The sequence below is a fragment of the Delphinapterus leucas genome, chromosome 13 (genome assembly GCF_059928025.1).
Source record: "Delphinapterus leucas isolate spDelLeu-1000000601 "Yukka" chromosome 13, BTC_Dleu_Yukka2, whole genome shotgun sequence".
NCBI classification, from domain to species: Eukaryota; Metazoa; Chordata; class Mammalia; order Artiodactyla; family Monodontidae; genus Delphinapterus; species Delphinapterus leucas.
The window spans coordinates 90071053-90097846 of NC_143141.1; the positions used below are offsets into that span (position 1 = coordinate 90071053).

At 40.3% G+C, this 26794-nt stretch overlaps 1 protein-coding gene across 1 annotated transcript; it reads left to right on the forward strand.

Moving 5' to 3' along the window:
• The first annotated feature begins 2029 nt into the window (after window positions 1-2029).
• On the forward strand, window positions 2030-5374 carry LOC149747818 (transcriptional activator Myb). Its single transcript, XM_089923485.1, has 2 exons — window positions 2030-3972; window positions 4068-5374. Exons 1-2 carry the CDS (start codon window positions 2169-2171, stop codon window positions 4184-4186), a joined length of 1923 nt encoding a protein of 640 aa, XP_089779611.1. The 5' UTR covers window positions 2030-2168; the 3' UTR covers window positions 4187-5374.
• Window positions 5375-26794: the final 21420 nt, after the last annotated feature.

Here is a 26794-nt window from a genome sequence, read left to right on the forward strand (position 1 = left end):
CTCTTTAGTCTATCCACTGATTGGATGAGGCCACTCACATTACAGAGGGCGATCTGCTTTACTCAAAGGCTACTGATTTAAATGTTAATTACATCTGAAAAATACCTTCCTAGCAACACACAGTCTAGAGTTTGACCAAACCCCTGGGCACCAGAGGTCTATCCAAGTTGGCAATAAAATTAACCAAAACCACACCTTCCCTAAAATGACTGGGTTGTACCTCCTAAAACTTTGGTGTAGAACTGCTTAGGCTGACTCTGACCTGGGAATGTGGTCTCAGATGCTTGTGCGGACCCTGTGTGCTCATGCCTCTGTGCCGGATGAAGGGTGGATTCCTTTACAAACTGCTTCCTGCCTCAGTTACTAACACCTGCCTAACCCTTCTCATGAAATCTTTCCTTCCTACATCCTCTGTCACATGCAGTTTCTCTGGTTTCTGTGTTTGCCTCTCGCCCCAACCTGGTTCAGTGACACTGCCTCCACACCCACTATTTTTCACCCTCACCTTTGGCTCTGGAGTGCTGCCCTGAGTCACCTTCAGTGGACCCTCTGCAGACCCCAGAGCCCCGCCCAGCCTAGTCTTCAGAATCCCCCCTGGGCCCTGTGTCTCCAGGCAGTTTGAACAGGTCTTCCTAAATCAGATTCTCCACTGCAACTTCTTGCAAACTGAGGCGTTTGAACGGGAGCCTTTCCGAAGAATATGCCTGGGTGGTTTAAGGGAATCACTTTCCAGATATTCAACATTCATATTACTCTTTCCTTAGTTGATCCACCCGAGGATGGACCTGAGAGGGAGATTTTACTCTTGAACTTCCCCTTTTCATAATCTCTTTTTCATATTTTATGAGAGAAAAGCATGCATCTCGAGTGTCCCTTTGGAGTTTAACACTATGAGGGGCTGAAGGAAGCACGATTCGGTAATTCCTTTAATTAAAGCATCTAGTTGTCCCCCAACCCAATCCCTCTCATTAAGAGATGCTTTTGCAATAAAAGTTTACTTTTTTTTTTTTTTTGCGGTACGTGAGCCTCTCACTGTTGTGGCCTCTCCCGTTGCGGAGCACAGGCTCTGGACGCGCAGGCTCAGCAGCCATGGCTCACGGGCCATGGGATCTTGCCGGACCGGGGCACGACCCAGTGTTCCCTGCATCGGCAGGCGGACTCTCAACCACTGCGCCACCAGGGAAGCCCCAAAATTTACTTTTTATGTTAATAATTACTCATAAAATTTTAATACCTTTATGCTTTACTGTTCGCTTGCATACTACTAATATTTTTAATAATAATTCAACCGGAATAAATTTTTAAGCATTTTATGTCCATAGTTATAAGGACATGAAAATATTAATCTTAATTTTCATATATCTTTTTATTTAAGTATAATAGGGAATGTTAATAAAAGCCTGTCAAGCACGAAAGCATATTGTACTAAGATAAAATTTTTGTGAAAAGGAGAAATAAAATACCAGCCCCAGGGGAAGAGGAACAGGTAAAATATTGGACTGGTAAAGGAAGAGCTTGTTAAGTGATGAGTTTCTATGGTATTTAGGTTCCACTGGAACCTTTTAGCCTGAGATAATCATCTTATTTTAAAGTACCCATGTTTTAATATATTGGAAACCATTTCTTTTGCAATTGTATAATTTATAATGAACATTTTAAATATAACAAAATATATGACACATTATGTAGAATTTTAAAGTACTTTTAGTGGCATATGAGCAGGAATTTGGAGGAATGCTGCCCCTCTTCTCACCTCTCCAGCTCTCCAGCCACAGCACTCAATGTCATATGGCACCACACCACGCCACGTGGCCATTCCACATCATACTACTTACCATGCCGCGCCACACACTTCACGTCACACACAGCACACTCTCATTACTCACTTCCAAAAAGGAAGAAAAGTGAGAAACGGGGGCATGAATTCTTGAAGGAGTTTGGAAGATTTCAGAATCGAAGAACTGATTCAAAAATAACTTGTGGTCCTCCTTCTCCTCCTCCGCGACCTCCTCCTCCTCCTCCTCCTCTTTCTCCTGAGAAACTTCGCCCCGGCGGTGCGGAGCGCCACTGCGCAGCCGGGGAGGGACGCAGGCAGGCGGCGGGCAGCGGGAGGCGGCAGCCCAGTGCGGTTCCCGCGGCTCCCAGCGGAGCCCCGCGCCCGCCGCGCCATGGCCCGGAGACCCCGGCACAGCATCTACAGTAGTGACGAGGATGATGAAGACATTGAGATGTGTGACCATGATTATGATGGGCTGCTTCCCAAGTCTGGAAAGCGTCACTTGGGGAAAACTAGGTGGACCAGGGAAGAGGATGAAAAACTAAAGAAGCTGGTGGAACAGAATGGAACAGATGACTGGAAAGTTATTGCCAATTATCTCCCGAATCGAACAGATGTGCAGTGCCAGCACCGATGGCAGAAAGTACTAAACCCTGAGCTTATCAAGGGTCCTTGGACCAAAGAAGAAGATCAGAGAGTGATAGAGCTTGTACAGAAATACGGTCCGAAACGTTGGTCTGTTATTGCCAAGCACTTAAAGGGGAGAATTGGAAAACAATGTAGGGAGAGGTGGCATAACCACTTGAATCCAGAAGTTAAGAAAACCTCCTGGACAGAAGAGGAAGACAGAATTATTTACCAGGCACACAAGAGACTGGGGAACAGATGGGCAGAAATCGCAAAGCTACTGCCTGGACGAACTGATAATGCTATCAAGAACCACTGGAATTCTACCATGCGTCGCAAGGTCGAGCAGGAAGGTTATCTGCAGGAGTCTTCTAAAGCCAGCCAGCCACCAGTGGCCACAAGTTTTCAGAAGAACAGCCATTTGATGGGTTTTGCCCATGCTCTACCTTCAGCTCAACTCCCTCCAACTGGCCAGCCCTCAGTTAACAATGACTATTCCTATTACCACGTTTCTGAAGCACAAAACGTCTCCAGTCACGTCCCATATCCTGTAGCGTTACATGTAAATATAGTCAATGTCCCTCAGCCAGCTGCTGCAGCCATTCAGAGACACTATAACGATGAAGACCCTGAGAAAGAAAAGCGAATAAAGGAGCTAGAGTTGCTTCTAATGTCGACTGAGAATGAACTCAAAGGACAGCAGGCACTTCCAACACAGAACCACACATGCAGCTACCCTGGGTGGCACAGCACCACCATTGCCGACCACACCAGACCTCATGGAGACAGTGCACCTGTTTCCTGTTTGGAAGACCACCACTCCACTCCATCTCTGCCAGTGGATCCTGGTTCCCTACCTGAAGAAAGCGCCTCTCCAGCCAGGTGCATGATCGTCCACCAAGGCACCATTCTGGACAATGTTAAGAACCTCTTAGAATTTGCAGAAACACTTCAATTTATAGATTCTTTCTTAAACACTTCCAATAACCATGAAAACTTAGACTTGGAAATGCCTTCTTTAACTTCCACCCCTCTCAATGGTCACAAATTGACTGTTACAACACCATTTCATAGAGAGCAGACTGTGAAAACTCAAAAGGAAAATACTATTTTCAGAACTCCAGCTATCAAAAGGTCAATCCTAGAAAGCTCTCCGAGAACTCCTACACCATTCAAACATGCACTCGCAGCTCAAGAAATTAAATACGGTCCCCTGAAGATGCTACCTCAGACACCATCTCATCTAGTAGAAGACCTACAAGATGTGATTAAACAGGAATCTGATGAATCTGGAATTGTTGCTGAGTTTCAAGAAAATGGACCACCTTTACTGAAGAAGATCAAACAAGAGGTGGAATCTCCAACTGATAAAGCAGGAAACTTCTTCTGCTCAGACCACTGGGAAGGGGAGAGTCTGAACACTCAGCTGTTCACACAGGCGTCGCCTGTGGCAGATGTGCCCAATATTCTTACAAGTTCCGTTTTAATGACACCAGTATCAGAAGATGAAGACAATGTTCTCAAAGCATTTACAGTACCTAAAAACAGGTCCCTGGCGAGTCCCTTGCAGGATCTGCGTATTTATTTAAAGTGCTTCAGCAGGATATCCCAGTTAGACCTCTGACAGTCCTTTTTCAGTTCACTTCTGCCCAGGGGCAATTAAAGCCTTGTAGCGGTGCCTGGGAAACTGCATCCTGTGGGAAGACAGACGATCAGATGACGGCTTCCGGTCAGGCTCGTAAATACGTGAAGGCCTTCTCAACCCGGACTCTGGTCATGTGAGACGTTTGCAGACAAGCATTATGGTTTTCAGAACACTTCAAGTTGATTTGGGATATAGCATTCCTCTACATGAAACTTTTCATGAATGGGAGAAGAGCCTATTTTTGTTGTGGTACAACAGTTGAGAACAGCACCAAGTGCATTTAGGTGGATGAAATCGTATCAGATTTCACCCAACTAAACGAATTTTTTTAAAAAAATTAATAAATAACAGTCTTACCTAAATTATTAGGTCATGAATTGTAGTCAGTTAGTATCTTACTGCAGATTAAAAAAAAAAAAAACATAAAGTGATTTATCTGTATTTTAAGAGGACCAGTATTTTTTCTGTGATAGGGTTTTTGAAATTTTACACAAAAAGGTACTCCAATATTTCACTTTTCTCAATCACTAAACACAATGCATTACTATAAATGTTGGCTTAACACCATGGAATAAGTAATCAATATTGTAAATGCTCATTTATGGTTAATAACATTGGAGGTACATTTACTGTACTAAACCATTTTATGAGGGTTTTTTTGTTAGCTTGCTTTAAAAATTATTACTGTATGAAATAGTTTTATAAAAAATTATATTTTTATTCAGTAATTTAATTTTGTACATGCCAAATGAAAAAAAATGTGTTTTGCTGCTATGGTCTTAGCCTGTAGACATGCTGCTAGTATCAGAGGGGCAGTAGAGCTTGGGACGGAGAGAAAAGAAACTTGGTGTTAGGTAATTGACTATGCACTAGTATTTCAAACTTTTTTATTTTTTATATATATATATACTTTTTTTCCTTTTGTAATACATTGGAAAACTTGTTTGGGAGATTTTGCATTTGTGGTTGTTTTTTGTCTTTTGTTATTGTTGGTTTATAAGAGCATGCACTGCACTTCTTTCTTGGGAGATCTGTGTTGTTGAAGTCCTATGTTTTGTTTTGAGTTCAGCCTGACTGTTCTTTAATTCAGGGGTTATGTGTTTAATCAGCATTCCCCGTGGTCTCTAAGTGTATAGTCTCAGAACTGCCACACAGAACCTGTGTTTGCAGCTGGGGTCGATAGCCAGTTGCTGCCTTAAGAACATTCGGTGCAAGATGGCCGGCACTGAACTTTTGATATGACAGTGTACTTACTGCCTTGTAGTGAAATAAAGCTGTGCCCTTATTTTACTTAAAAAAAAAAAAAAAAAAAAAAAAAAAAATAACTTGTGTTTTAATATTTGGTAAAATGAGAATCCAGTTGGAAATCAAAGCTCACATCTGTGGACTTTCATTAACAAGGTAAATAAACGAATCTTTGTCTTCATCTTTGGACAGGCGCCGGCTGCTCTGAAGGACAGGTTCTATTGTGTTTGTTCCAGTCTTCTGAGCACCCTGCGAATTGGCGAGGACAGTTCTTAGAATCTCCCCTTTATAGACTCAGATGGACCAAGTCACACCTTAAGTCAAGTGGATCTCAAGTTTTAAGCTGCTATAATAGATATAATTTGGAAAACAGATACACCACCTTTTCAAGTGTGTTTTCTCCTCGTTTCTCTTAGAATAGATTCTGGAAAGACACAAATTAGGCATTTTGCTTGGGCCATATTTTAACCTGGGAAACATCACATTATAATGATAAGACACAGAAATGGAAAAAAACTTTGTGAACTTTAAAAAATTGCTCATTTTTTATTTTTCTTACTTCCTACTTTCAACACTATGAAAAGGTTGTTGTAAGAATATAGGTCCAGAAAAAGGGCGTGAAATTTTCGTGGATTATAACGTTTCTGACAAATGAGTTAACCTCATTTTTTTCTTGGGCTGGGGCCAAATGACTTAAGAAAAAGAGTAAAATGTAGGCAAAGATGGAAGATCTATTTCGTGAAATGTCATAAATGCCTGATGGTTTTAAAAGATGTCTACAAATCCTTTGATATTTCTGCATTGAGAGGTGGGATTGATATTCCCTCCCCTGAGTCTGACTGCCTCTATGTGAAAGATCCCCCGTAAGAACAGCCCATGAAATTCCTCGTCAAAAATTAGAGCAAAATAAAATAGCTAGTTTAAGTCACTACATTTTGGGGACATCTTATTATGAGGCAACAGTAAGTCAATTGGTGACTATCATTTCTTAGATATCGTAGTAGACCTAAGTTTAAAACAGAGTTTTAGCTTTCCTATTTGTTAACATGAACATAAATGTCTAAAGAATACCTATTTAAATGGAAAATAACAATGTGTAATTGCATTAATTGCCACATTTGGAAGCCTCTTCTCCTTTCTATTATTTCTGCTTGATTTTCATGGAAAGCTAATATCCTGAAATTCTTTTTACTGTATACCTAGGCAGCAAAAAGCCTCACTGAATAGAAGAGTAACAGACGTTTACCCTCAAATGGGACTCTGTGTCTAATGCTTAATTTTGCCTGGGTGTGGAGAATTGGAGGAGGGGGGTTGAGGGAGAGAGAATCTGTTTTGGCTGAGTCCCCATTCTCATTTGGTGCCAACTCTCTCCCTTCTCAATCCAGGATGGTCAAACTAAGTCTCACTGCTGAGTCCTTGAGCAGTATCTTAGCAAATCCCCTGGGATGCTGCTGCAGGGAAAAAGTGTTAGCTGAGAACATCTGCATTTCCTAGCTGCCTGACTAAAAAGAATTCAACGGACACATGCGCCATACTGGACATTATGTTCTCTTTGTAGATATGAAAGATGATAGTGGGAAAACTAAGATAATGACTAGACTTCAGCCTTGGGGGAAAAAATGGAGTTGTGGCCTTTCCAAATATTTTCTCATTCTGGAAAGGCAAACATAAGCAGGATAGTTACTACTGGCTCTTAGCCTGGTCCCAGGTAGCTTTTCTATATATTCAACAAAGGTTTGCTTTCTCCTTTCTCTCCATCTCTCTCTTTCTTTCTGTCTTTTTAAAGTTTTCCCCATAAATATGAGTTATTTTTCACAATGAAAGGAGGAAGTTTTCATTTTTGCAATAAACCACATCGGTTTATTTCAATTTTGAGTTCAATTGTTTTTACAATTTTGAAGATTATTTTGTAAAAAGAGGATAGAGGAAGTCATAAGCCCATGTTATTCATCCATCAATTGATTCTTTTAATTTTTCCAATTGTTGGAGGAGAGTGTCCACCAAGAGAATGGTGTAAGATCATAACATAAAGGAGGTGGCCAAGTAGGGAACTAGTTTGTGTCTGTCTTTGAAATGATTTGAAAATAACCATTCCTTTCTGAGAGCATATGGTGGTCAATTTTCTGTTCCCCTTCTTTCTAAAAGATGACACCCTACTGTTCCAATCACACGTAATTGGTCTCAATATATTGTTAAAGTGTTGCAACTTACATGCTCAAAGCTGACTTACCCAAACCACATCCACGATCCAGCAGGGAAAGGGCAAGCCACTGGTTTTCAGAAAGAGACACAGACTCACTTCTACTCACATTCCATTGGTACAATTTTGGCTCAGAGCTTGGAAATGAAGTCAGAGCTTGGAAATGAAGTCTGTAGCTGGATGATCACTGCCCTGCTGAAATATGTAGATTATGTTACTAAAAGTAATAAAGGAAGAATAGATTCGGGAGAACAATGAAAAATCTCTCCTCTGATCATGAACAATATGTCAACAGTCTTGGAAAAATAGAGCAACATGAGCAAAAGACCCTGGGTTCCTGTCCCTCCACATGGAACAAAGTTGCCTGTTGGCTCTGCATCATCTTCTTACCTCTGTGTCTTAGCTGGCTAGGCTGTCATAACAAAATACCATAGCCTGGGTGATTTAAACATCAGAAATATATTTTATCATAGTGTTGGAGGTGGGAAAATCCAAAATCAAGGGTCAGTAAGATTTGGTTCCTGGTGGATACTCTCTTCTTGGTTGCTTCTGACTGTGTCCTCACAATTGTGGAGAGAGAGAGGGAGCTCTAAACTCTCTCCCTCTTCTTATAAGGCACAAATCCACTAACTCCATCATCCGGACCCCACCCTCATGACCTCATCTAAGCCTTATTATCTCCCAAAGGCCCTGCCTCTAAATACCACCATATCAAGGGTTAGGGTTCAATATATGAATTTAGAGGGGACACAAATATTCAGTCCATAGCATTCTGTCTTGTTATATGATAGAGAATCAATTTTTTCTGTGTCTGAGATAACACGTTTGCACCTATTCGTTGTACCAGCCTATTTTTGACAGAATACATGCTCCAAAATGAACATATTCCTCCTGCTATGGTTTACTCAGCGTAGGACAGAGTAGGACTCACTTGAGTTCTAGAAGCTCTTCTATTAATGCTAACTTCATATAAACCTTGTGCAGAGAATTATAGCACACTCTTGTTCCCTAGTAAGCTTGCCGTGGACTACAGTCTATAAACCTGCCTATCAAAAGTTACTACTACGTACAATTTTCTCCATGACAGTGTTGCAGTCTTAGATTTTTGGACTTCTGTAAATTGACATTAGATAATTCTCACGTTAGTCATTTTTAGGATGATTGGCTATTTGGAAGTGTTTATGTCCTTCTCTTTCCTGCTCTTCAAAGAAATGAGGACACAAATGCACATTATCTCATAGTTCAGTGTAAAAAATATCCCTGGAACTATCTGATTCACACTCAGAGAAAAAAGGTCATTTACTAACTTGCTTTTTTTAAAAAAATTGTGTTCCCCCCAAAAGAAGTTCTACGCTCCTGCATTGTGAATGTGAGCTTACTTGGAAAAAGAGTCTTTATAGATGTCAACAAGTTAAGTTAAAATTAGGGTGGACACTAATCCAATGGCTTCCCTGTAAGAAGAGGGAAATTATGACACACAGACACACAAGGAGAATGCCATGTGATGGTGGAAGGAGAGACTGAGTGGTGTGTCTCCAATCCAAGGAACACTGAATATAGTCAGTGACAGCAGAAGTTAGGACAAAGCAGGGAAGGATCCTCCCCTGTAGGTGTCAGAGGGAACACTGCCCTGCTGACAACTTGATGTCATATTTCTGACCTCCAGAACTATGAGAAAAGTTTCTATTGGTTTAAGCCACCAAATTGTGGTTGTTTGTTATAGCAGCTCTAGGACACTAATAAGTAAAGTTTGAGGCTTGGACAAGTCAACCTCCCTAAACCTACTTAGATCACCTCTGAAATGGGAATAAAGATAGACTGCAGTTATGAAGAGGAAATGAAATAACATATGTAAAGCATCTCACACTATTCTTAACGCATAGAATCTGACTCAATGAGTATTAGCCCTCAGACTGTGGGAGTGGAGAGGCTGGGCAGAGAACTCTATTCCCATGTGTGGGTAGAAGTTTCCTTCATGGCTTTACAACAGCCCACTCACCATCTGTGAAGGTAATAGGAATAACAGCAACGGCCTCTATTTTTATAAACAAGGACTTGGGAGTAAATACCCTGTCCATTCTTGAATTTGCATGTGCCATATATTTCCCAGGAGTGCTTTATAACTAAAATATTCATGAGCAAATCATGTCTTCAATTTTTAAATCATATTTTGACCTGCAATAGTTTTTATTTTATGAAAAAAATCATAGAGTAATTGCAAGAAGGCTTTGTCTTTTTGAAAATTATAGCATGTATATGAATTTGATTCACTAGCTCTTCCTATTGGGTCAACTTTATGTTTATTTTAAAAATACTTAAATAATTGCATAATGTAATTACATAGATATAGGCTACAGAAAAGAATAAAAAGCAATTGCTTAGGGCTTGGATTATTCCATGGAAATGGCTCAATGAAACATTTATTCAGTTATTTATTTTCATGGGGACCTGATAATACTACATGTTGTGTGGGTAGAAAATTACCTTTTTTGAGGGCAGAAAATGTAATATGGAGACAAAAGGAAACTGTCATATTATGACAGATGTTGTTGGAGGAGGTTTGCAGTTTTACTCCTGGATAGGGAAGCATAAGTTCTTCATTTTACAAGAGGAAACACTAAAATTAGAGTTTAATTAAACTTCCCATCATTACTCATCGGCTAAATGGAAAAAAAAAATGGATTTGAAGCTGTCTTCTGACTCTCTATTATATTTTGTTGCCAGAAGGATTCCTGTGATGTAACTTACTGTGTTGGTCCTCCTGAAATAATTAGCTGGAAGAAGAGGTGTTTTCTTTCTACCCTCAGCATTGAGATTTATTATAAAGCAATATTAATTGTTTCATTAATTAATATTAATACTGACATATAGATTAATGAAGCAAGGTAGACATGACACCCAATAAACTCTTTTAAATGGACAGTGATATTTTACAGAGCTGGCATGGATGGAGAGAGAGCGAAATGTGAAGTTTTCAACACATGCTGCTGAGATAATTGTTTATTTGAATGAAAAACAAATCAGCTTGCATCCCTACCTCATACCACACATACAAATCAATTCCAGATGGAGAAAACCTTCAATGGGAAAGGCAAAAATTTTGAAACGTTTAGAACATCTTTATACTCTTAAGTGATGAAAACAATACAAAAATGTATCTCATTACATTAAAATTAAGAACTTTTATTAATCGAAACACATGAAAGACAAGCTATTACTTGGGAGAAAATCATTATGACATATGTAATCAAAAAGGTTTATTATTACAATGTATATTTAATTTTTTCTATGACTCCATGTGGAAAACACAAAACTCACCAGAAAAATAGGAAAAATACAGTCATTTCCTATAAAAGAAACACAAATTATGAATAAATGTATGAAAAGGTGTTCAACTTCATTAATAGTCATGAAAATGAGAATTCAAATCCTAAATGTGTTACTACTTAACACCCAGGAGATTGGGGGAAGGCAGAAATAGTGTGGTAATATTAAGTGTTGGTGAGATACAGAGCAGCAGGAACTCTAATACCTTTCCTGGGGAACTATAAATTAGTCTCTCACCAGTACCATAGTAAGGCTGGAGAGCTGTATTATCTAAAATCCAGAAATTCTCCTTCTATATAGACACCCTAGAAAAACCTAAGCACAGAGAATTAAGATATGTAAACTCATAATCAAGGCATTGTTTTTAACAGCAAAATACTGGAAAACAACCACCCAAAGGTCTATCAAATGTGTAAGTAAACTGTGGACTAGTTGTATGATTAATCTAGTACAGAGTGACAGTTAATCAGCTACTTCTCCATACATCAATATAGATGCATTGAGAAAATGTAATGATGGGTGAAATAGTGAAGAAAAGAATAATGTACATATTTAAGATTCCATTTGTATAAAGGCTAAAAGCTTGGAAATTACTAATATTATTATAATTATAGAATTATTCATTTGGGTAATAAATCTATAAGGAAAAATAAGGGAGGGATTAACACAACATAGAGGTAGTAATTATTCCAGGTTAGGAGAGGGTGAGACATTACGAGAAGTGAAAATAAGGGACTTTGAATCTGGTGGCGATTTTCTATTTCTGAAAGTTGGTGATGAACTCATAGTATTGAATTTATCATTATTATGTAAATGTTAAATATGTATTTCCATTCACTTTGGTATGATATGTGTTTTTCTAGAATACCTTAAGATTTTGGAAGCCTTCCTAAGGAACACAGCCCTGCTGACACCTTGATTTTAGCTTTCTGATCTCCAGAATTGTAGGGATGAATTTGGGTTGTTTTTTTACCACTAAGTTTGTGTTATTCTGTTACAGCAGCAATAGGAAACTAATGAATACTGATGGTCTGTGCTTCCCTAAGGTCCACTGTGTGAGGATTTAGATGGGGAAATGGTCCATTGTGTCTCTCTCCTGCTTCAAACCTTTTAGTGGACTCCTACTGGGGAGAGCAAAAAAAGGAACAGAAAGATGGGGAAAGGAGAAAACATGTAACCCGACCACACAGAAGGCCCTTCCTGGCCCTGGGACTCTGCAAATCCCACCCTTCTACCCTAAAAGCTCTTCTCTTCACTCTTCACCCTGCAAACTTCTACTCACCCACCAGGTCCCGGCATCAATGTCACATCTTCAGAAGCATTTCCTGATTCTCCACCTCGTTAACACCACCACAAATATTTCCTCTTCTCATATCCTGTGATTTTCTCTTCCAGAGAACTTGAACAATTTGCAATGATGGCTCTATTTCTATGTGTTCGCTTCACATGCATCCCCATCTAGATGGTGGCTCCGTGAATGTCCTGCCCTGTTCACTCCTGTCCTGTCCCCTTCGCCTTGGCACTGGACCCGAGGGCACACCCGGACATCTTTGCTCTAGCTTGCACACCTGGACAGAGGGACCCAGTTCTCTCTCTCTCTCTCCTTTTACCAACATGCAGCACTACAGAGTTGTTCCTGAAGTAACTGCATTTTTCCTATAGAACTTGTGCCTTCAGACAGAGCTTTGGCAAAGTTATAAATTCAAGTGGTAGGTATCATGTTGAACTCAGAATGGCCCTCTCCCTCAGAATATTTTATGTCTGGTTCCTTCTCCCCTAGGAGCTCTTAAATCCTCAGGCAAATAAGCCTGCCTGAGCTTGCTCCACGAGGTTCCATGTGCTTGGTCAAGTACAAATCCCACTTCCTTTGAAGAAAGGAGTTCAGACACTCTACAGGTAAGACAGTGAGATGAGAAAATTTTAAATTTTAAAGGTAACATTTCTACCAATATTTCTGTGGCAATGTTGAATTAAAGCTCTCGCTCGACAGTGAGGGATGTGTTTGCTAAGAGGTCCAACCATCCCTGGAGAGGGAGGAGCATCCTCCCCAGGGCAGAGGCTGTGCTGGGGATGGAGCATTGCTGAGCTGGGCTGGTTGCTGCCTACCCAGTGCACCTGAGCAGAGTGCTGAGCAGTTACCACCTCCCCTCTAACCACACCGAGGGAAGAGACATTTGTTTTATTTACAATAAACAACCAAGAAAACAGAATATGCATCATCCTGCAGGCCAGAATGTTACTTTCTGCTGTAATAAGTGTTGCCCTATTTTTGAGAGCACACCGTGGAGAGGCATGGAAGTTTTCTCCCCTTCCCTGCAGTGCGTTGTAATTCCCCTGATTTGTAGCTATTTTCTGCAGCTGTGTAATGACTATAAAACTGGAAAAAAACATAAAACATGAAAGAAAGGTGTTGAAGTCAGCCTTAAGGTACTAAATTCCTGACAGCAGCTTGTAAAGCAGTCTAGAAATAGGTGCTCTGGAGTGCTGATGACGGTTGGGAGGTGGGTGGAAGGAGGTGCTGACATGGAGAGGCCTTGGTGGGCTGCAGACTAACCAGGGTGCACTTTCCAGCTGGGTGGGAGCTGCAAGCCAGGCAGGGCCAGAGCCGCTCCTGTGATAGGTGGAGAACAGATAGCTTAATAGGCCATTCACCAGGTACACTATTAGTTTTCTCACCTCTTTTCTTTGGAGACTGGATGGAAATGCAAATGGAAAGACATATATTTAGTTTTTTTAAAAAAAAAATATGAACCATATGGTTGATTTTTCTAACAGAGCACTTTTCTCCACTTTACATCACCATTAGTAGTGAGGTTCTTTTGAAAAGTGTTTTGACTATAAAAATACCAATTAACTTTTTCAAAATTAAAAGCAGGACAAGTTTATGAAAATATTTTTGTATAGAGTAAGTGTTTAGGATGGAAAGTTTTGTTCCTCTTGGTGCTCTAGTAATATTTTTTTGCAGTCCTCTCCACTGATTATTATAAGTGCATCTCATTTACCCTGAACCCGCCCCTCCCCCCCAATTGATTCTTCTAGCACCAGCAGGACAAGCGTTTCTAGACATTTTCTAGAAAAGCCAGACTCATCGTAGTGTGTGCAGGGTATGGTTTCCTCAGGACTCCCATTTAATATCATAAGGTTGCCCTGGGGTGAACTGAATCATGCTATTGTTTGAGCCTAGTGGTAAAGACTTCCAAGCTGTAACAAGTTCTCATCTCCTGCTGAGGTCAGAGGTACATCTTGCTTCCATTTCCACGCTAGTTTTTTGACTAGTTCTGGAAAATACAACGAGAGTGAAATATGTTTGTTTCATTTGTTTGTCCCATCACAGGGCCATTCTCTGGGGTGTGGAGGAGACTTTTGGGCTTCTGATCAACATCCCTACCCTTGGTTTTCTTCTCCACTGATAGAACTTCCTTTTGGGACAGAGGTTTCAAAGCTAGATTCTTCCTTTCCCTGCTTCTGCAGCAGAGGGTGTCCATGGGACCAGGTTCTAGCCAATGATAAAGAAGAGAAACCAACAGAGGCACTTAGAGAAAGATTTGTCTCCATCACAAGGAGGACTCTCTTCTCTGTCATTGGGTGAAATTGTGTGAGGTTGTTGAAAGCCATTGAAATGGTCAGAATGATGACTGATTTTTCCAAACAAGAAACAAGATATTGATACATGGACCGACAACTTAGTGAATAGAAACCAAATGGAAGCAGGCAAGTTACTACTAGTGGGGATGATTCCAGGGAAGTTAAACATGTGTCATTTTTAATAGCGAGCAACAGCCTCAGGTGTTCTCAGATTGTCATGGCTTCAGTTTTGTGCAATTTGCCTCCATCTGCTTGCCTCTACTTCCTGTTCTTAGCCTCCAAAGCTACTGGATGTTGAAGCCTCTCTCTCAGAGTTTTGACTTCATATTATATCTTTCACTTAGTGCAAATTATTGTTATCTTGGTTTCCTACTTTGTAACATTTTGTGTTCATTATCTTGGTTATCCAGTGTTTAGCTGATCTTGATAAATACCCTACCAGGTTCACCTGATCTTGAAAATAGGGCCTGTAATGTTAAAAATATATAGTTGGTCAGCCAGTACTTTGCTAAAGAGGAGAAGGAGGGTCACCATGATGCATGTGGAAGAGACAGTGACATAGGCACACAGGTACAGGACAGGATTTGGGGGTCAAAGTTATCTCCTCAAAGATTTAAGAGAGTCTTGCATATAACATTTTATATAAATACATATATATATATATATATATCTCCTACATATATATATCCTATATATATATATTTATATAGGTTTTGAGATGAGAATGAAATGACATGACATACATTTTGTACATAAGTATCATCTAGCTTATTTGACTCAGTAAAGCTATCAGAAAACCAGCTTTTGATAATAACCAGAATAATACATCACTTTTGAAACGCTACGTACACTTGATAGTAAATATTAGGAGAATGATTTAATAGAGGAAAAAGTAGCCAAATGAACAATGGTAAGTTTTAGCTGATATCTCTAAAATCAGGTAATAAAATGTATCACTCTTAACTTTATGATTATGGGTAGGTGGTTTAATATATGAAGCCAGAGACTTGATTTGGATAACATGATTTACATTAAATGCATTCCATTATCCATTATCACTTTGAGCCTTACTGATTTCTATGATATTTCATTAAATTTTTTAAAAAATCAACTGAATTCATACGCTCTTAATAGAATATATTACAGAAGGAAATTGCAGAATTACCCAGACATTTAGAATTAAATAACTTTTACCAGAAGCTCGCTTTGGTAAGGCTGATATAAAGATAAGTTTCTGACAACAAATGAAAGATTTAGAAATTTATTGTAATAACAAAATATATAAAAAGATCTACAAGAAAAGCTGAGTGGTTTTGGATAACTTAGAAACAATTTGTTTATGGTCACTGACCACAAATATAGTTATTTTCCAGCTTTTCCACTAAATCTACTTATATTTTGAAATAATATCTCTATTTTGATATTTTCATAAAATATGGAGTTTAGAGAACAGCAGTTTTGAAATTTCTGAAAAATGTTAATTTAATGGTAAATTTCCAGCAGCCTAGAGTAAAAGAATCCAAATGCCACCTGCTTATTAAGAGACTGTTAAGTATCAGGCTTTGTACCAGGCCAATTCCTAGGTAGCTGTGGATATTTGAACATACGCTTGAAACTTTGGAAGTCACATTTCTGATTTTTTTTTATATATTTAAAATAAGATGGTGACCATGAGCTTGTGAGATTGTGGGGGTGTCCACACGTGAGAAAGAACAAATGAATAAATGAAGCACATTCTCTGTATTTTCACGGAAGGGCACCTCTTTTGATCACAATTAGCGTATTTATTTTCCTGAAACCATTGTTGGAGATTCCAACCCAATTCTGAATGAATGTTTGTGTACAGGGAAGATTATTCCCTCTTTGAAATCACCTATAATTCTCCCTTTGGCCCTGTGTTTCCTCATTCTCTACCTCGTGAGTTCTGCCACCCACTCCAGTTCCTCAGCCCCATTCCTCTCCCTTCCAAGGCTCATGGTTGTCATTCACGTGGAGCTGTTGTAACTGCCTCTCTGCTATCCTTTGTCCCTCTCCCCAGAGTATGTGTGTATCTCCTGGGATCGGCATCCTGGTCCCCACACTGACCTCCATGGGTGAATTGGGATGGGCGCTTCCCTTCACATCCTTGGACAGACTCTCCTCCAACTCCTTGCTTCTTCCAGACAGGTGTGGCTCAATTTCCCACAAACTCCTCCCTAGATGAAGCCACTTTCTTGGTCCAGCCTCACACATCTGTTTATAACCTTTAATTCAGTCCACACAGATCTCTTCGAACGGGGCTGGGGTGGTGTGTCTCACCCTTGCTGAACAAGCCCCTCCCGGGTAGAAGTGGCAGATCTCCCTCCCTGCTGCTGTGCTTCAAATATTTGGCTTTCTATGTACTCCTCAAAATATGTATCTTCTATATTCATGTCTCCCCTTCACCAAAGGAAAGTAGAAACAGGTCCTTCTTCTAAGATGTGTGGATTCAGCCACATGTCTCCTGCCCACAGCCCCCAGCTGAACTATTCTTTTCTGCTGATGCTTTGCCTATGATCTGATCATCAGCTCCAGCTGCTATAGAAAAATACCCCAGACTGAGTGGGGTAAGCAACAGACATTATCTCTGACAGATATGGAGGCTGGAAGTCCAAGGTCAATGTGTCAGTGGGGCTGGGTTCTGGTGAGAGCCCTCTTCCTGGCTTGTCAACAGCCTCCTTCCCTCTGTGTCCTCACTTGGGAAAGAGAGATCTTTCTCTCTTCCTTCTTATAAGGACACTAACGCCATTATGAGCGTTCTTTATTACCAGATCTAACCCTATTTACCTTCCAAAGGCCCTGAATCAAAACACTGTCACATTTGTGGTTAGGACTTCAACATATGAATTTGCAGAGGAAACACAAATTCAGTCCATGACACATCCCAAGCTGGCTCCCTGCCCCTAGACACGATGCTTTAATTCTGTCCATGGGATTTCATGGTGCTCTTTCCTCATTGCTCAGTGGTTGTTGGTAATTTCTGCTTGTCCTCACTTCTAGGTTTCAGGACCCTATTCAAGGACCATGCTTTCTGCACCCAGAAGGGGAGACCATGAAGAAGGAGCCTGTACTTTCTTAGGCTGTGACATCAGCTCAGCAGAGGCCACTCACCCATAGCCCCACAGGGAGAACTGTTGACACCCAAGGCATTGTAACAACCACCCATGGCGTCCAGAATGTACCTGCTTCTTCCTGTTGTTCTAGCTTTCTGATTCTCCGTCAGGGTCCTAATTCAATGACTCCTCTCCCATCTCTGGTCCATGAGCTTGGTATCTGGATTTAATTTCTTCAAGATTGAGTCTTACACGTCCCTGGGAGCAGTTGACTTAGCTGCCACCAGGATTCCATCATCTATTTCTCTGTTTCTGCTCCAGCTCTTAAACTCACCATAAGTCTAGCTCCAGAAGCTGTGGATCCAGCTTCAGGAGGCAGCAGGGTGGCTGGCAGTCCCTTCCAAAATGTAGTTCAGATCTTGGTGGTGACAAGTGACCTAGAGGGCAGTATTTGGGGTTACTCTGCCCCTCACACCCTGCTGGTACTGGGCTCTTTAAATTCGAACAGAAACCCTCGTCGGTAATTATTGCAGTTTCCCGGTCCATCTGGTTTGAACGGATCCTTTCAGTTTTGATTCAACCAGGCAGATGAAATCTCAGTGGTTTCAATATCTCATATTGGCAGGGCCAGCCTGACTCGAGGATGGAGCCAGCGCTCTCCCATCTGGTCTGATTTCAGAGGCATTGGAGGGGACCAGACACTCCCCTAGCTTCACTCCTTCCCCACGTCCATAATGATTTTGTGTTTTCTGATTGTGCCTGAGGTTCACTGTAAGAACTTCAGCCCTTGGGTTTAATGATCAGTGAAGATGCATATCCCGCTGGGAAACACACAGCACGGAGTTATCAGCTCTTTATACCATCATGAGAATTAAGAACCTGTGGGCATTTGATTTCCGCTTACTTACACAGTCTCCCCTTTTCCATGTGGATCTGATGAAGCTACAATACAATCTGGTAACAAGGTGAAATAAACACATTTAAAATATGGAAAGTGATGATAAATGTAAAAGTGACTAAACAAAATGAAGAAAGTTGTTATCTAAAAAAGTCCTCTTTATGTGGCCATTTTAAAAGTCATATAATTTAGACACGTCCAACTTGGGAATTGACATAATTATTTCCATTTTACAGAAGAAGAAATTGAGGCTCTTAGAGCTCTAATGAATTGCCTTAAGTCATCTAGTTAGTATATGACAGAGAATATTGACACCCAGGTCTGTCTAGTTTCCCAGTACTTTCCTAAGTAGTATGCTACTTGCTTTCAAAACACAGTTCTGGAAGTCAAATCTGACCCCTTCACAGTTTTACCTGAAACCAGCCCTGGATATAAAAGGAGGAAGGTGTTTAAAAAGGAGGAAGGAATGAGCTCACTTTGGTAGATATTTCTAGTGTATATTCTTAAAAGGAGCCATAGTCTTGTCTGCACAGGTAATGCTGAGGAATTAGTCTTGCTCCATCAAAAGAAACATCACGCGACTGATGGGGCACACAGGTACATTGCATTTCTATCAGAGCATGGTTTCTAATGCTGCAGCATTAGTCACATTTACACTGTCTGACTTCTTTTTTTCTTTCCAAAATGCCTCATTTAAATGCTGACAGATCGGTTGGCATCGTGAATGTCTTTGCTATGTAATCAGGAAATGGTGTGACTTGTGGAAACGTGGTCTATAATAAACTGCTGTTACTCCGACTAATTCCACAGTAGCATTTGATGGACAATAAGGACTTATGTAAAAAGTGATATCTGTTGAGATTGGGGCAGAGTTCAATGTGGTGTGTTGTTATTTAGATGATATTTAAAATGCTTTTTGCTCATTGCACTCTAAAAACTGAGAAGGCAGCCCTTGACAATGGAGAAACAACCTGTATCCTGGCCAAATCCTCCCTTTCAAGGTAGCTTGGGTTGATTCTGTTTTCCTCCCGATCTCCAAATAAATTTCCATTTTTTAGCAAAAAATCCACAATGCTGAATTTTGTACATCTGGGAAAGAAAAGGTTATGGATATGTCCCTCCCATCCCCAAATAGCACATTTTTAAAAAATTTATTTGTTTTTGGCTGCGTTCGGTCTTTGTTACTGTGCACAGCTTTCTCTAGTTGTGGCGAGTGGGGGCTACTCTTCGTTGTGGTGCATGTGCTTCTCATTGCTGTGGTTTCTCTTGTTGCAGAGTACAGACTCTAGGCATGCGGGCATCAGTAGTTGTGGTACGTGGGCTTCAGTAGTTGTGACGCATGGGCTTAGTTGCTCTGCGGCATGTGGGATCTTCCAGGACCGGGGTTGAACCCGTGTCCCGCTCATTGGCAGGCGGATTCTTAACCAGTGCACCACCAGGGAAGTCCCAGCACATTTGTTTTGATGTTAAAATACTGAAATGCTTATGATGGCTCATCACAGGACATCCATGGGGTTTGGGAAGGGTAATTTACTTGAATTTTCCTGTTGTCTTTTATGATTCCTTAGAGCTTGAAATCCTTTAGAGAGGAATTCCTCAGCTAGGGACAGGCAACTGGTGACATTTTCAGCAGCAGATCTCCTTTCTGGTGGAAGATGTCAGCCGTCGTTCTATGTCCTGGAGGGCTGCCTCTGAGGATGGGGCTGGTTCGCCTGCACATTTGGTGATCCTGGCTTAGCAGGAACAGAGAGCTGGCTCTTGGCTCAGGTCACATGTCTGAAGGGGTGGGTCACTTACTGCTGGTTCAGAACTTGTAGCTGGAGTGGAATGTACTTCTTGTTATTAGCCAACAGCTCCCTTGGCTCTTTTCCTTTACTCACTTGAAAACAATTGCCACTCCAGAGGTATCTCCATAATGGACACATCCTAGCCCTGTCACATACTAGGAATACGAATGTCCATTAAAAGGAATCTAAAATAAAATCTGTTACTTTTAAAGAAAACACAGAACTGGCCCTTGGTAGCAATAGATTATCAACTGGGTATGACTCTTGTCCGAGAAGCCACTAAGACTTGTGTTCATCACTGTGTTTGTGTGTGTGTGTATTCTGATTACTCTGATATTTTTCTTTTTCTCTGAATCTAATCATTTCCCTAAAAACAAGGAAACAGGCCTGAAATGGAGTTACTTTTGCAAAGTCCCACATCTCCAAACAGAGAATTAATTACAATTTCAGCTGTTCCAGAAATGGAATCTCAAACCAGTCAATCAGGAATCAACTGATCAACACTAGTTGGGTCACTTGCCGGCTAGACCCGAGCCATCCCCTGAAGGAAAGGAACTTTGCAGGAACCAACCTGCTTTTTTGCCCAGTGCAATTTCCTCGTCCCCACTCCCTCTGCCTGTGAAAGCCTTTCATTCGGTACAGGTCCTCGGAACTCCTTTCTATCTGCTAGACTGGGGTTGGTTCAGATTGATTTTTGCTCAAACTCTTAAAGTTGTTACTATGCCTCAGTTTATCTTTTAACAATTTCAACCATACCAGTGAAGATGACATTACTTTTTTCCTTCCTTTTATGTTATAAAGAAGTCATGAAATACTGTACTACATCTCTGAGATTATTATTTGACCAATGAATAAGCATCTCTCACCCCTTTCTACAGCATGTCCAGGAACATGGGTGTGTGAACAGGGAAATCTTTTCCTCCTGAGGGAAAGCAGTCACCGTGGGACAACTGCCATCTGTTGAGTCCCTACAAGTGCCAGTCTTGTGAGGTAAACACATGGCATAACTGATTCCTTTCTTAGGTGAGGACACGGAGGGTCAGCAAATTTCACTAACTTTATCATATGTCCACAGAATATAACTGCAGAGTCTGGATTTAAGACTGTGTTTCTCAGTGCTTGGCATTAATGGCCTCCTCAAGTATCCTGCTGAGTGTCGGTGAACCTGTGAGCCTGAATATTAGCACTCTGTCAGTGAGTCCACACCTGGCCACTTCACCTCAGAGAGTGTTTTTAAATGCACAAGGCATAGGCTCTTGGAGCTCCCTTGATTTTAATATCTTGATTAAACAAGAGACTTAATTCAAGTCTGAAGCGATTCACTGAAGCGGTGAGTTTGATTCTGATTTAAAATGTCTCGCCATCTCCATTTGGGTTTAATGCTCCCTGTGGATTCACAGAATTGCAGGGATACAGAGGTGTACAAATTGTGTGAGACGACGCTCGTGCTGCTTAAATTACTGCTCTGTGACTTTGACATTTATATATACTGGTGCCTTTTCTTTGCAATAGTCTTCTTTTGTGCCACAGTTAAAACTACCCTTCCCTGGGCTATAAACTACTACTTAATTTTATTAGTCTTCTTCAGAAGGTGTTAAGGGGACAACAGTATCCTTTTTTTCCCCTTGTCCAGAGACAGCTATGCATAGTACTTGATAAAAGCAAATAAATTAAGAGTGAAAAAAATTCATGGAAAATGAGGTCTGAAATGTCATTTTTTTTACCTATATAGGAAAAATAATCTTTTGCACTATTAGTTTGAAAATATATATTATATGCGTAGTCTAATAAAAAATAGAAGATATCTAAATGTCAAATATATATTAACTTGAAAGGTTGTGTTTAGACTTCTCCCCAGCATAGTAAAAGGGAAAGAACATGGTTATTTTGTTAAAACCTACTGGGCTTCAAATAGTGGTTCTAGTAAAAACTAGCATTGTCACCCCAGGAAATTTACATAACCTATTCTAGGCACATTTTATCCAATTTAAAAGAGTAAGATGATTACCTAAGTTAAGGTCTTCCCTGACCACTCTGCTCCCCTCTCCTCCACGCTGCTTTAACAGTATGTACATTCCTATATAATATCACTGATCCCAGGATATTATCATTGGAATTGTGAGTTTAGTAGGTACAGAGTTCTCAAGCACCTACAACTTAACTTGTATCACATTAGACATTTTACCTGATTGCCTAGAACTTAATAAGCATAAAGTCAAATAATTTCAATCAATTCAGTTTTCTTGCTCAGGACTCAATTTTCTACTTCTGTTCCATGTCCTCTGATTTGCAGCAGACTTTGGCTTGAGTGTGGTAGAGAGCTGATAGGAGAGTGGGGTGACCCTCAGGGACTTCCCTTAGGTTCTGCTGAAGTATACCATGTGGATGCCATGATTCACATAGCAAGAGCAGCTTTGGTATAATGTGTGTCAGAAATGTTACAGGAGTTGGCTGCAAAATAGGTAGCGTATGTGAAAGTGGGAAGTATGTGGTACACAGGTAAGGGATGATGTGTATCAGAGTTGAATTTTGATGAGCAGGAGAGCGCCTCAAAGTTTGGGCACATAAACCTAAAATTAAAGGAAACTCCAATTTTGAGAGCATGACAGTACCATGGAGTGACAAAAAATGTGGCTCTAGTAATAATTGTTTCAGACCATGGATCTTAGTAGTTGTAACCCTGTAAGTATCTAGCATATGAACTTACTGCAATCCACAGAAAATGATTCATTCTGTAGCCTCTGGAAAATAAAAGACCTAGAATTGACTTTAAAGTGGTGAATCTTATCATAAATTGAATTCTTCCTATCAGGTAGCTTTTGGTCACTCAGAATTCACTTTGAATGTATTCTATTGCAAGTTCCTGTAAAATACTGAAACCTGGGTGATCACTGTAACCTCAGAAAACTCGTGTGCTGAATAAAGTCACAGATTTAGCAATTTTCCTCATTGTTCCACAATCACAGACACAACATATAGAGAAAGGCAGCAAATACCAGATGAGTCAATTTCTCCTTTTGGCTCTTCAATCAGGTTGGCATTTTGTAAACCATCAGTTTTCTAGGGAGGCCTCTCAAGAACTCATTCTGTTCTGAAGATGCATCCCCAGCTGATGTTCATTCAACGTGTTCCTGAAACAAAGTGTGACAGGAGACACAAGTAGAAAGAAAAGGGAGAAGACAAGACAGAAAGACTTGGCTGTTTAGGAAAATCTTTTTCATTTAAAAGGACCATTGGAATCAGATTTGCTATTCCACTGGCCTACCAAACCCAATCATATTTGCAAAATTTATATCTCTCTTCCAAATTAGCATCAACAATAATAAATGCAAAGTGTACAAAACCCCTGTGTAATTGGCAGGTTATGCTGAATCTCCACAATACTTTATACCAGTTAAATTTTGCTATAAAATAAACCACCTAAAACTAAGTGGTGTAAAACCACATCACGTCATAGTATTATTAGTCATGATTTGGTGGGTTGGTTGGAGGATGGCTGATCTAGAATGGGCACAGCAGGTGACCTCTGCTGAGGCAGTGCTTCTCCAATTGTTTTTTGTTTTGTTTTGTTTTTTAACATCTTTATTGGAGTATAATTGCTTTACAATGGTGTGTTAGTTTCTGCTTTATAACAAAGTGAATCAGTTATACATATACATGTGTCCCCATATCTCTTCCCTCTTGTGTCTCCCTCCCTCCCACCCTCCCTATGCCACCCCTCTAGGTGGTCACAAAGCACCGAGCTGATCTCCCTGTGGTATGCGGCTGCTTCTCACTAGCTATCTATTTTACGTTTGGTACTGTATATATGTCCATGCCACTCTCTCACTTTGTCCCAGCTTACCCTTCCCCCTCCCTGTATCCTCAAGTCCATTCTCTAGTAAGTTTGTGTCTTTATTCCTGTCTTGCCCCTAGGTTCTTCATGACCAGTTGTTTTTTGTTTGTTTGTTTGTTTGTTTTAGATTCCTTATGTATGTGTTAGCATATGGTATTTGTTTTTCTCTTTCTGACTTACTTCACTCTGTATGACAGACTCCAGGTCCATCCATCTCACTACATATAACTCAATTTCATTTCTTTTTATGGCTGAGTAATATTCCATTGTATGTCTGTGCCACATCTTCTTTACCCATTCATCTGTTGATGGACAGATTGCCAACAAACACATGAAAGAATGCTCAACATCATTAATCATTGGAGAAATGCAAATCAAAACTACAATGAGATATCACCTCACACCAGTCAGAATGGCCATCATCAAAAAATCTACAAACAGCAAATGCTGGAGAGGGTGTGGAGAAAAGGGAACCCTCTTGCTCTGTTGGTGGGAGTGTAAATTGATACAGCCACTATGGAGAACAGTAAGGAAGTTCCTTAAAAAATACAAATAGAACTACCATATGATCCAGCAATCCCACTACTGGGCATATACCCTGAGAAAACCATAATTCAAAAAGAGTCATTTACCAACATGTTCATTGCAGCTCTATTTACAATAGTCTCCAATTGTTTTTACTCATCCTTTTGAGATGAGCAGAGCAGCCCAGGTGTGTTGAACTTCTCACAGGGATGGCAGAAGTAAGAGAAGGTAAGCGTACCACATGAGGCTTCTTAAAGTCTCAGCTTGGTACTGACACACTGTGACTTCCTTCTTATTCTATTGATCAAAGCAAGGCACAAGACAAAGCCCCAAATCAAACGATAGGGAAATGTATTCCACCTTTATGGGAGGAACTCCAAATTACACACCAAAGGGCATAGATTCAGGAGAGGTGAGAAATCAAATTAGTGTCGGTAATGAGATCTAGAATATTCTTATGTGACAAAATGTCACATGATCATCGAAACAGAGAACTAATCATAAGTGAGCCTTCCAACTAAGGAAATGTGTCCTAACACTTTGGGAAGACGCATTACAATCAGCTCAGGAAGCCATAGAGGAGCGGGAGAGGGGGTGCTGAAAGTCGGACGGCAGTTTCTGATACAGATACAGAGAATTTTGCAGGAAGGGAAAACAAAAACCCAACAGACAAAAAACATCAGCCTCACAACACTTGTGACAGTTCCAGGGAAAGATCTCGTTATTTTGTGACACAGTTAGTGGAAAATAGTCAGGAGTTGAAGCCATCTGAAAGACAGGGCACCTGTGGAAGGGAATTCACCATTAGTGACATCAGGGATCAAAAAGCTTTGTGGTCTTTCCAGCAGGTGAGTGTAGCAGTGCAGAAAGAAAAGAAGAGGCAAGCTCACATGGAGATCGCAGGCAGGCAGACAGCTTCAGGAGAGTTTGCTATTTATATTTGTTTAGCACATGCTGTATGGCAGGCAGTTTATCTGTCATTTCTCAAGTCCCTCAAAAACACTTTGAGGTGAGCATTCTTATTCCACCTTAGAGGTGATGTTGCAGGAGCCCATTGCAGGGCTAAGTAACTTAGAACCGCAAAACTGTTAGGCTGTAAAGCAAATGCAAAGTCATATAAATTTGATTCCAAAGCTCATGGATGGATTCAGTGTCAGAGCCCTAGACACAGAACAAAAGGGGCTATCGCTCTGTTCTGAATGTTTGTATCCCTCTCAAATTCCTATGTTGCCATCATAATCCCCAATGTGATGGTAGTAGGAGGTGAGGCCTTTGGGAAGTGATTATGTCATGAGGGTGGAGCCCTCATGAATGGAGTTACTGCTCTTATAAAAGAGACCTCAGAACCCCCTTACGCCTTTCACATGGTGAGGACACAGCGAGAAGACTGTGACCCAGAAGAGGGCCCTTTTATGTTCACAATCATGTCTTCTGTTGAAATATTGAAAACAATTATGCTTGCCTTTTTTTCTTGTTTTATTGTATTTACTAGGTCTTCCAGTACCACGTTGAATAAAAGTGTTCATAGCAGACATCCTTTCCTTGTTCCTGATTTTTGGAAGAATGTGTCCAGTCTCTACCATTAAGGATGTTATTTTTTATAGGTTCTTTGTTCTTGCCCTTTACCAATTTGAGGAATTTTCTATTCCTGTTTCTTAAGAGGGCATGGATTTTGTCAAACATTTTTTTTTTACATCAGTGGTTATAATCATATTTTTCTCTTTTATATTCTGTTAAGATTGTAAATTACACAGATTGGTCAAACCTTGTATTACTGGAATAAACTCTACTAGATCATAATACATTATTGATGTTTTAAATTACTGGCTATATATTAGATTTTTTGTTATATCTATTAGGGTGAGGCTATTTTTATAACAAAATGTCTCAAAGATACAGTGGTTTTAAGAATAGTGAATTTATTTTTCTCTTACATAGTAGCAAGGTGGACATCTTAGGCTGGGAGGCTGAGTTTTATTTTGTGTGTTGCAGGAAGTCACCTGCATGTGGTCCAAGTCTCCCTTCCAGCATCCAGGATGGCAATACGCTCATTCACATGATTGAACCTGGGTTGCCTCTATATCCAGGTTCCCCACATCTGGGTTGCATTCAACTGAAAAAAACTAAAAGGGAAAGAACATGAAAGAGATATAAATTTACAGTAGTAAGTCACAAGGATCATAGTGGTATACATCATATATGTTTAAATTTTATTGAAAATTTAATCTTTTCCATATATATCTACAGAGGAGATTGGAAAGTGAAATGTAAT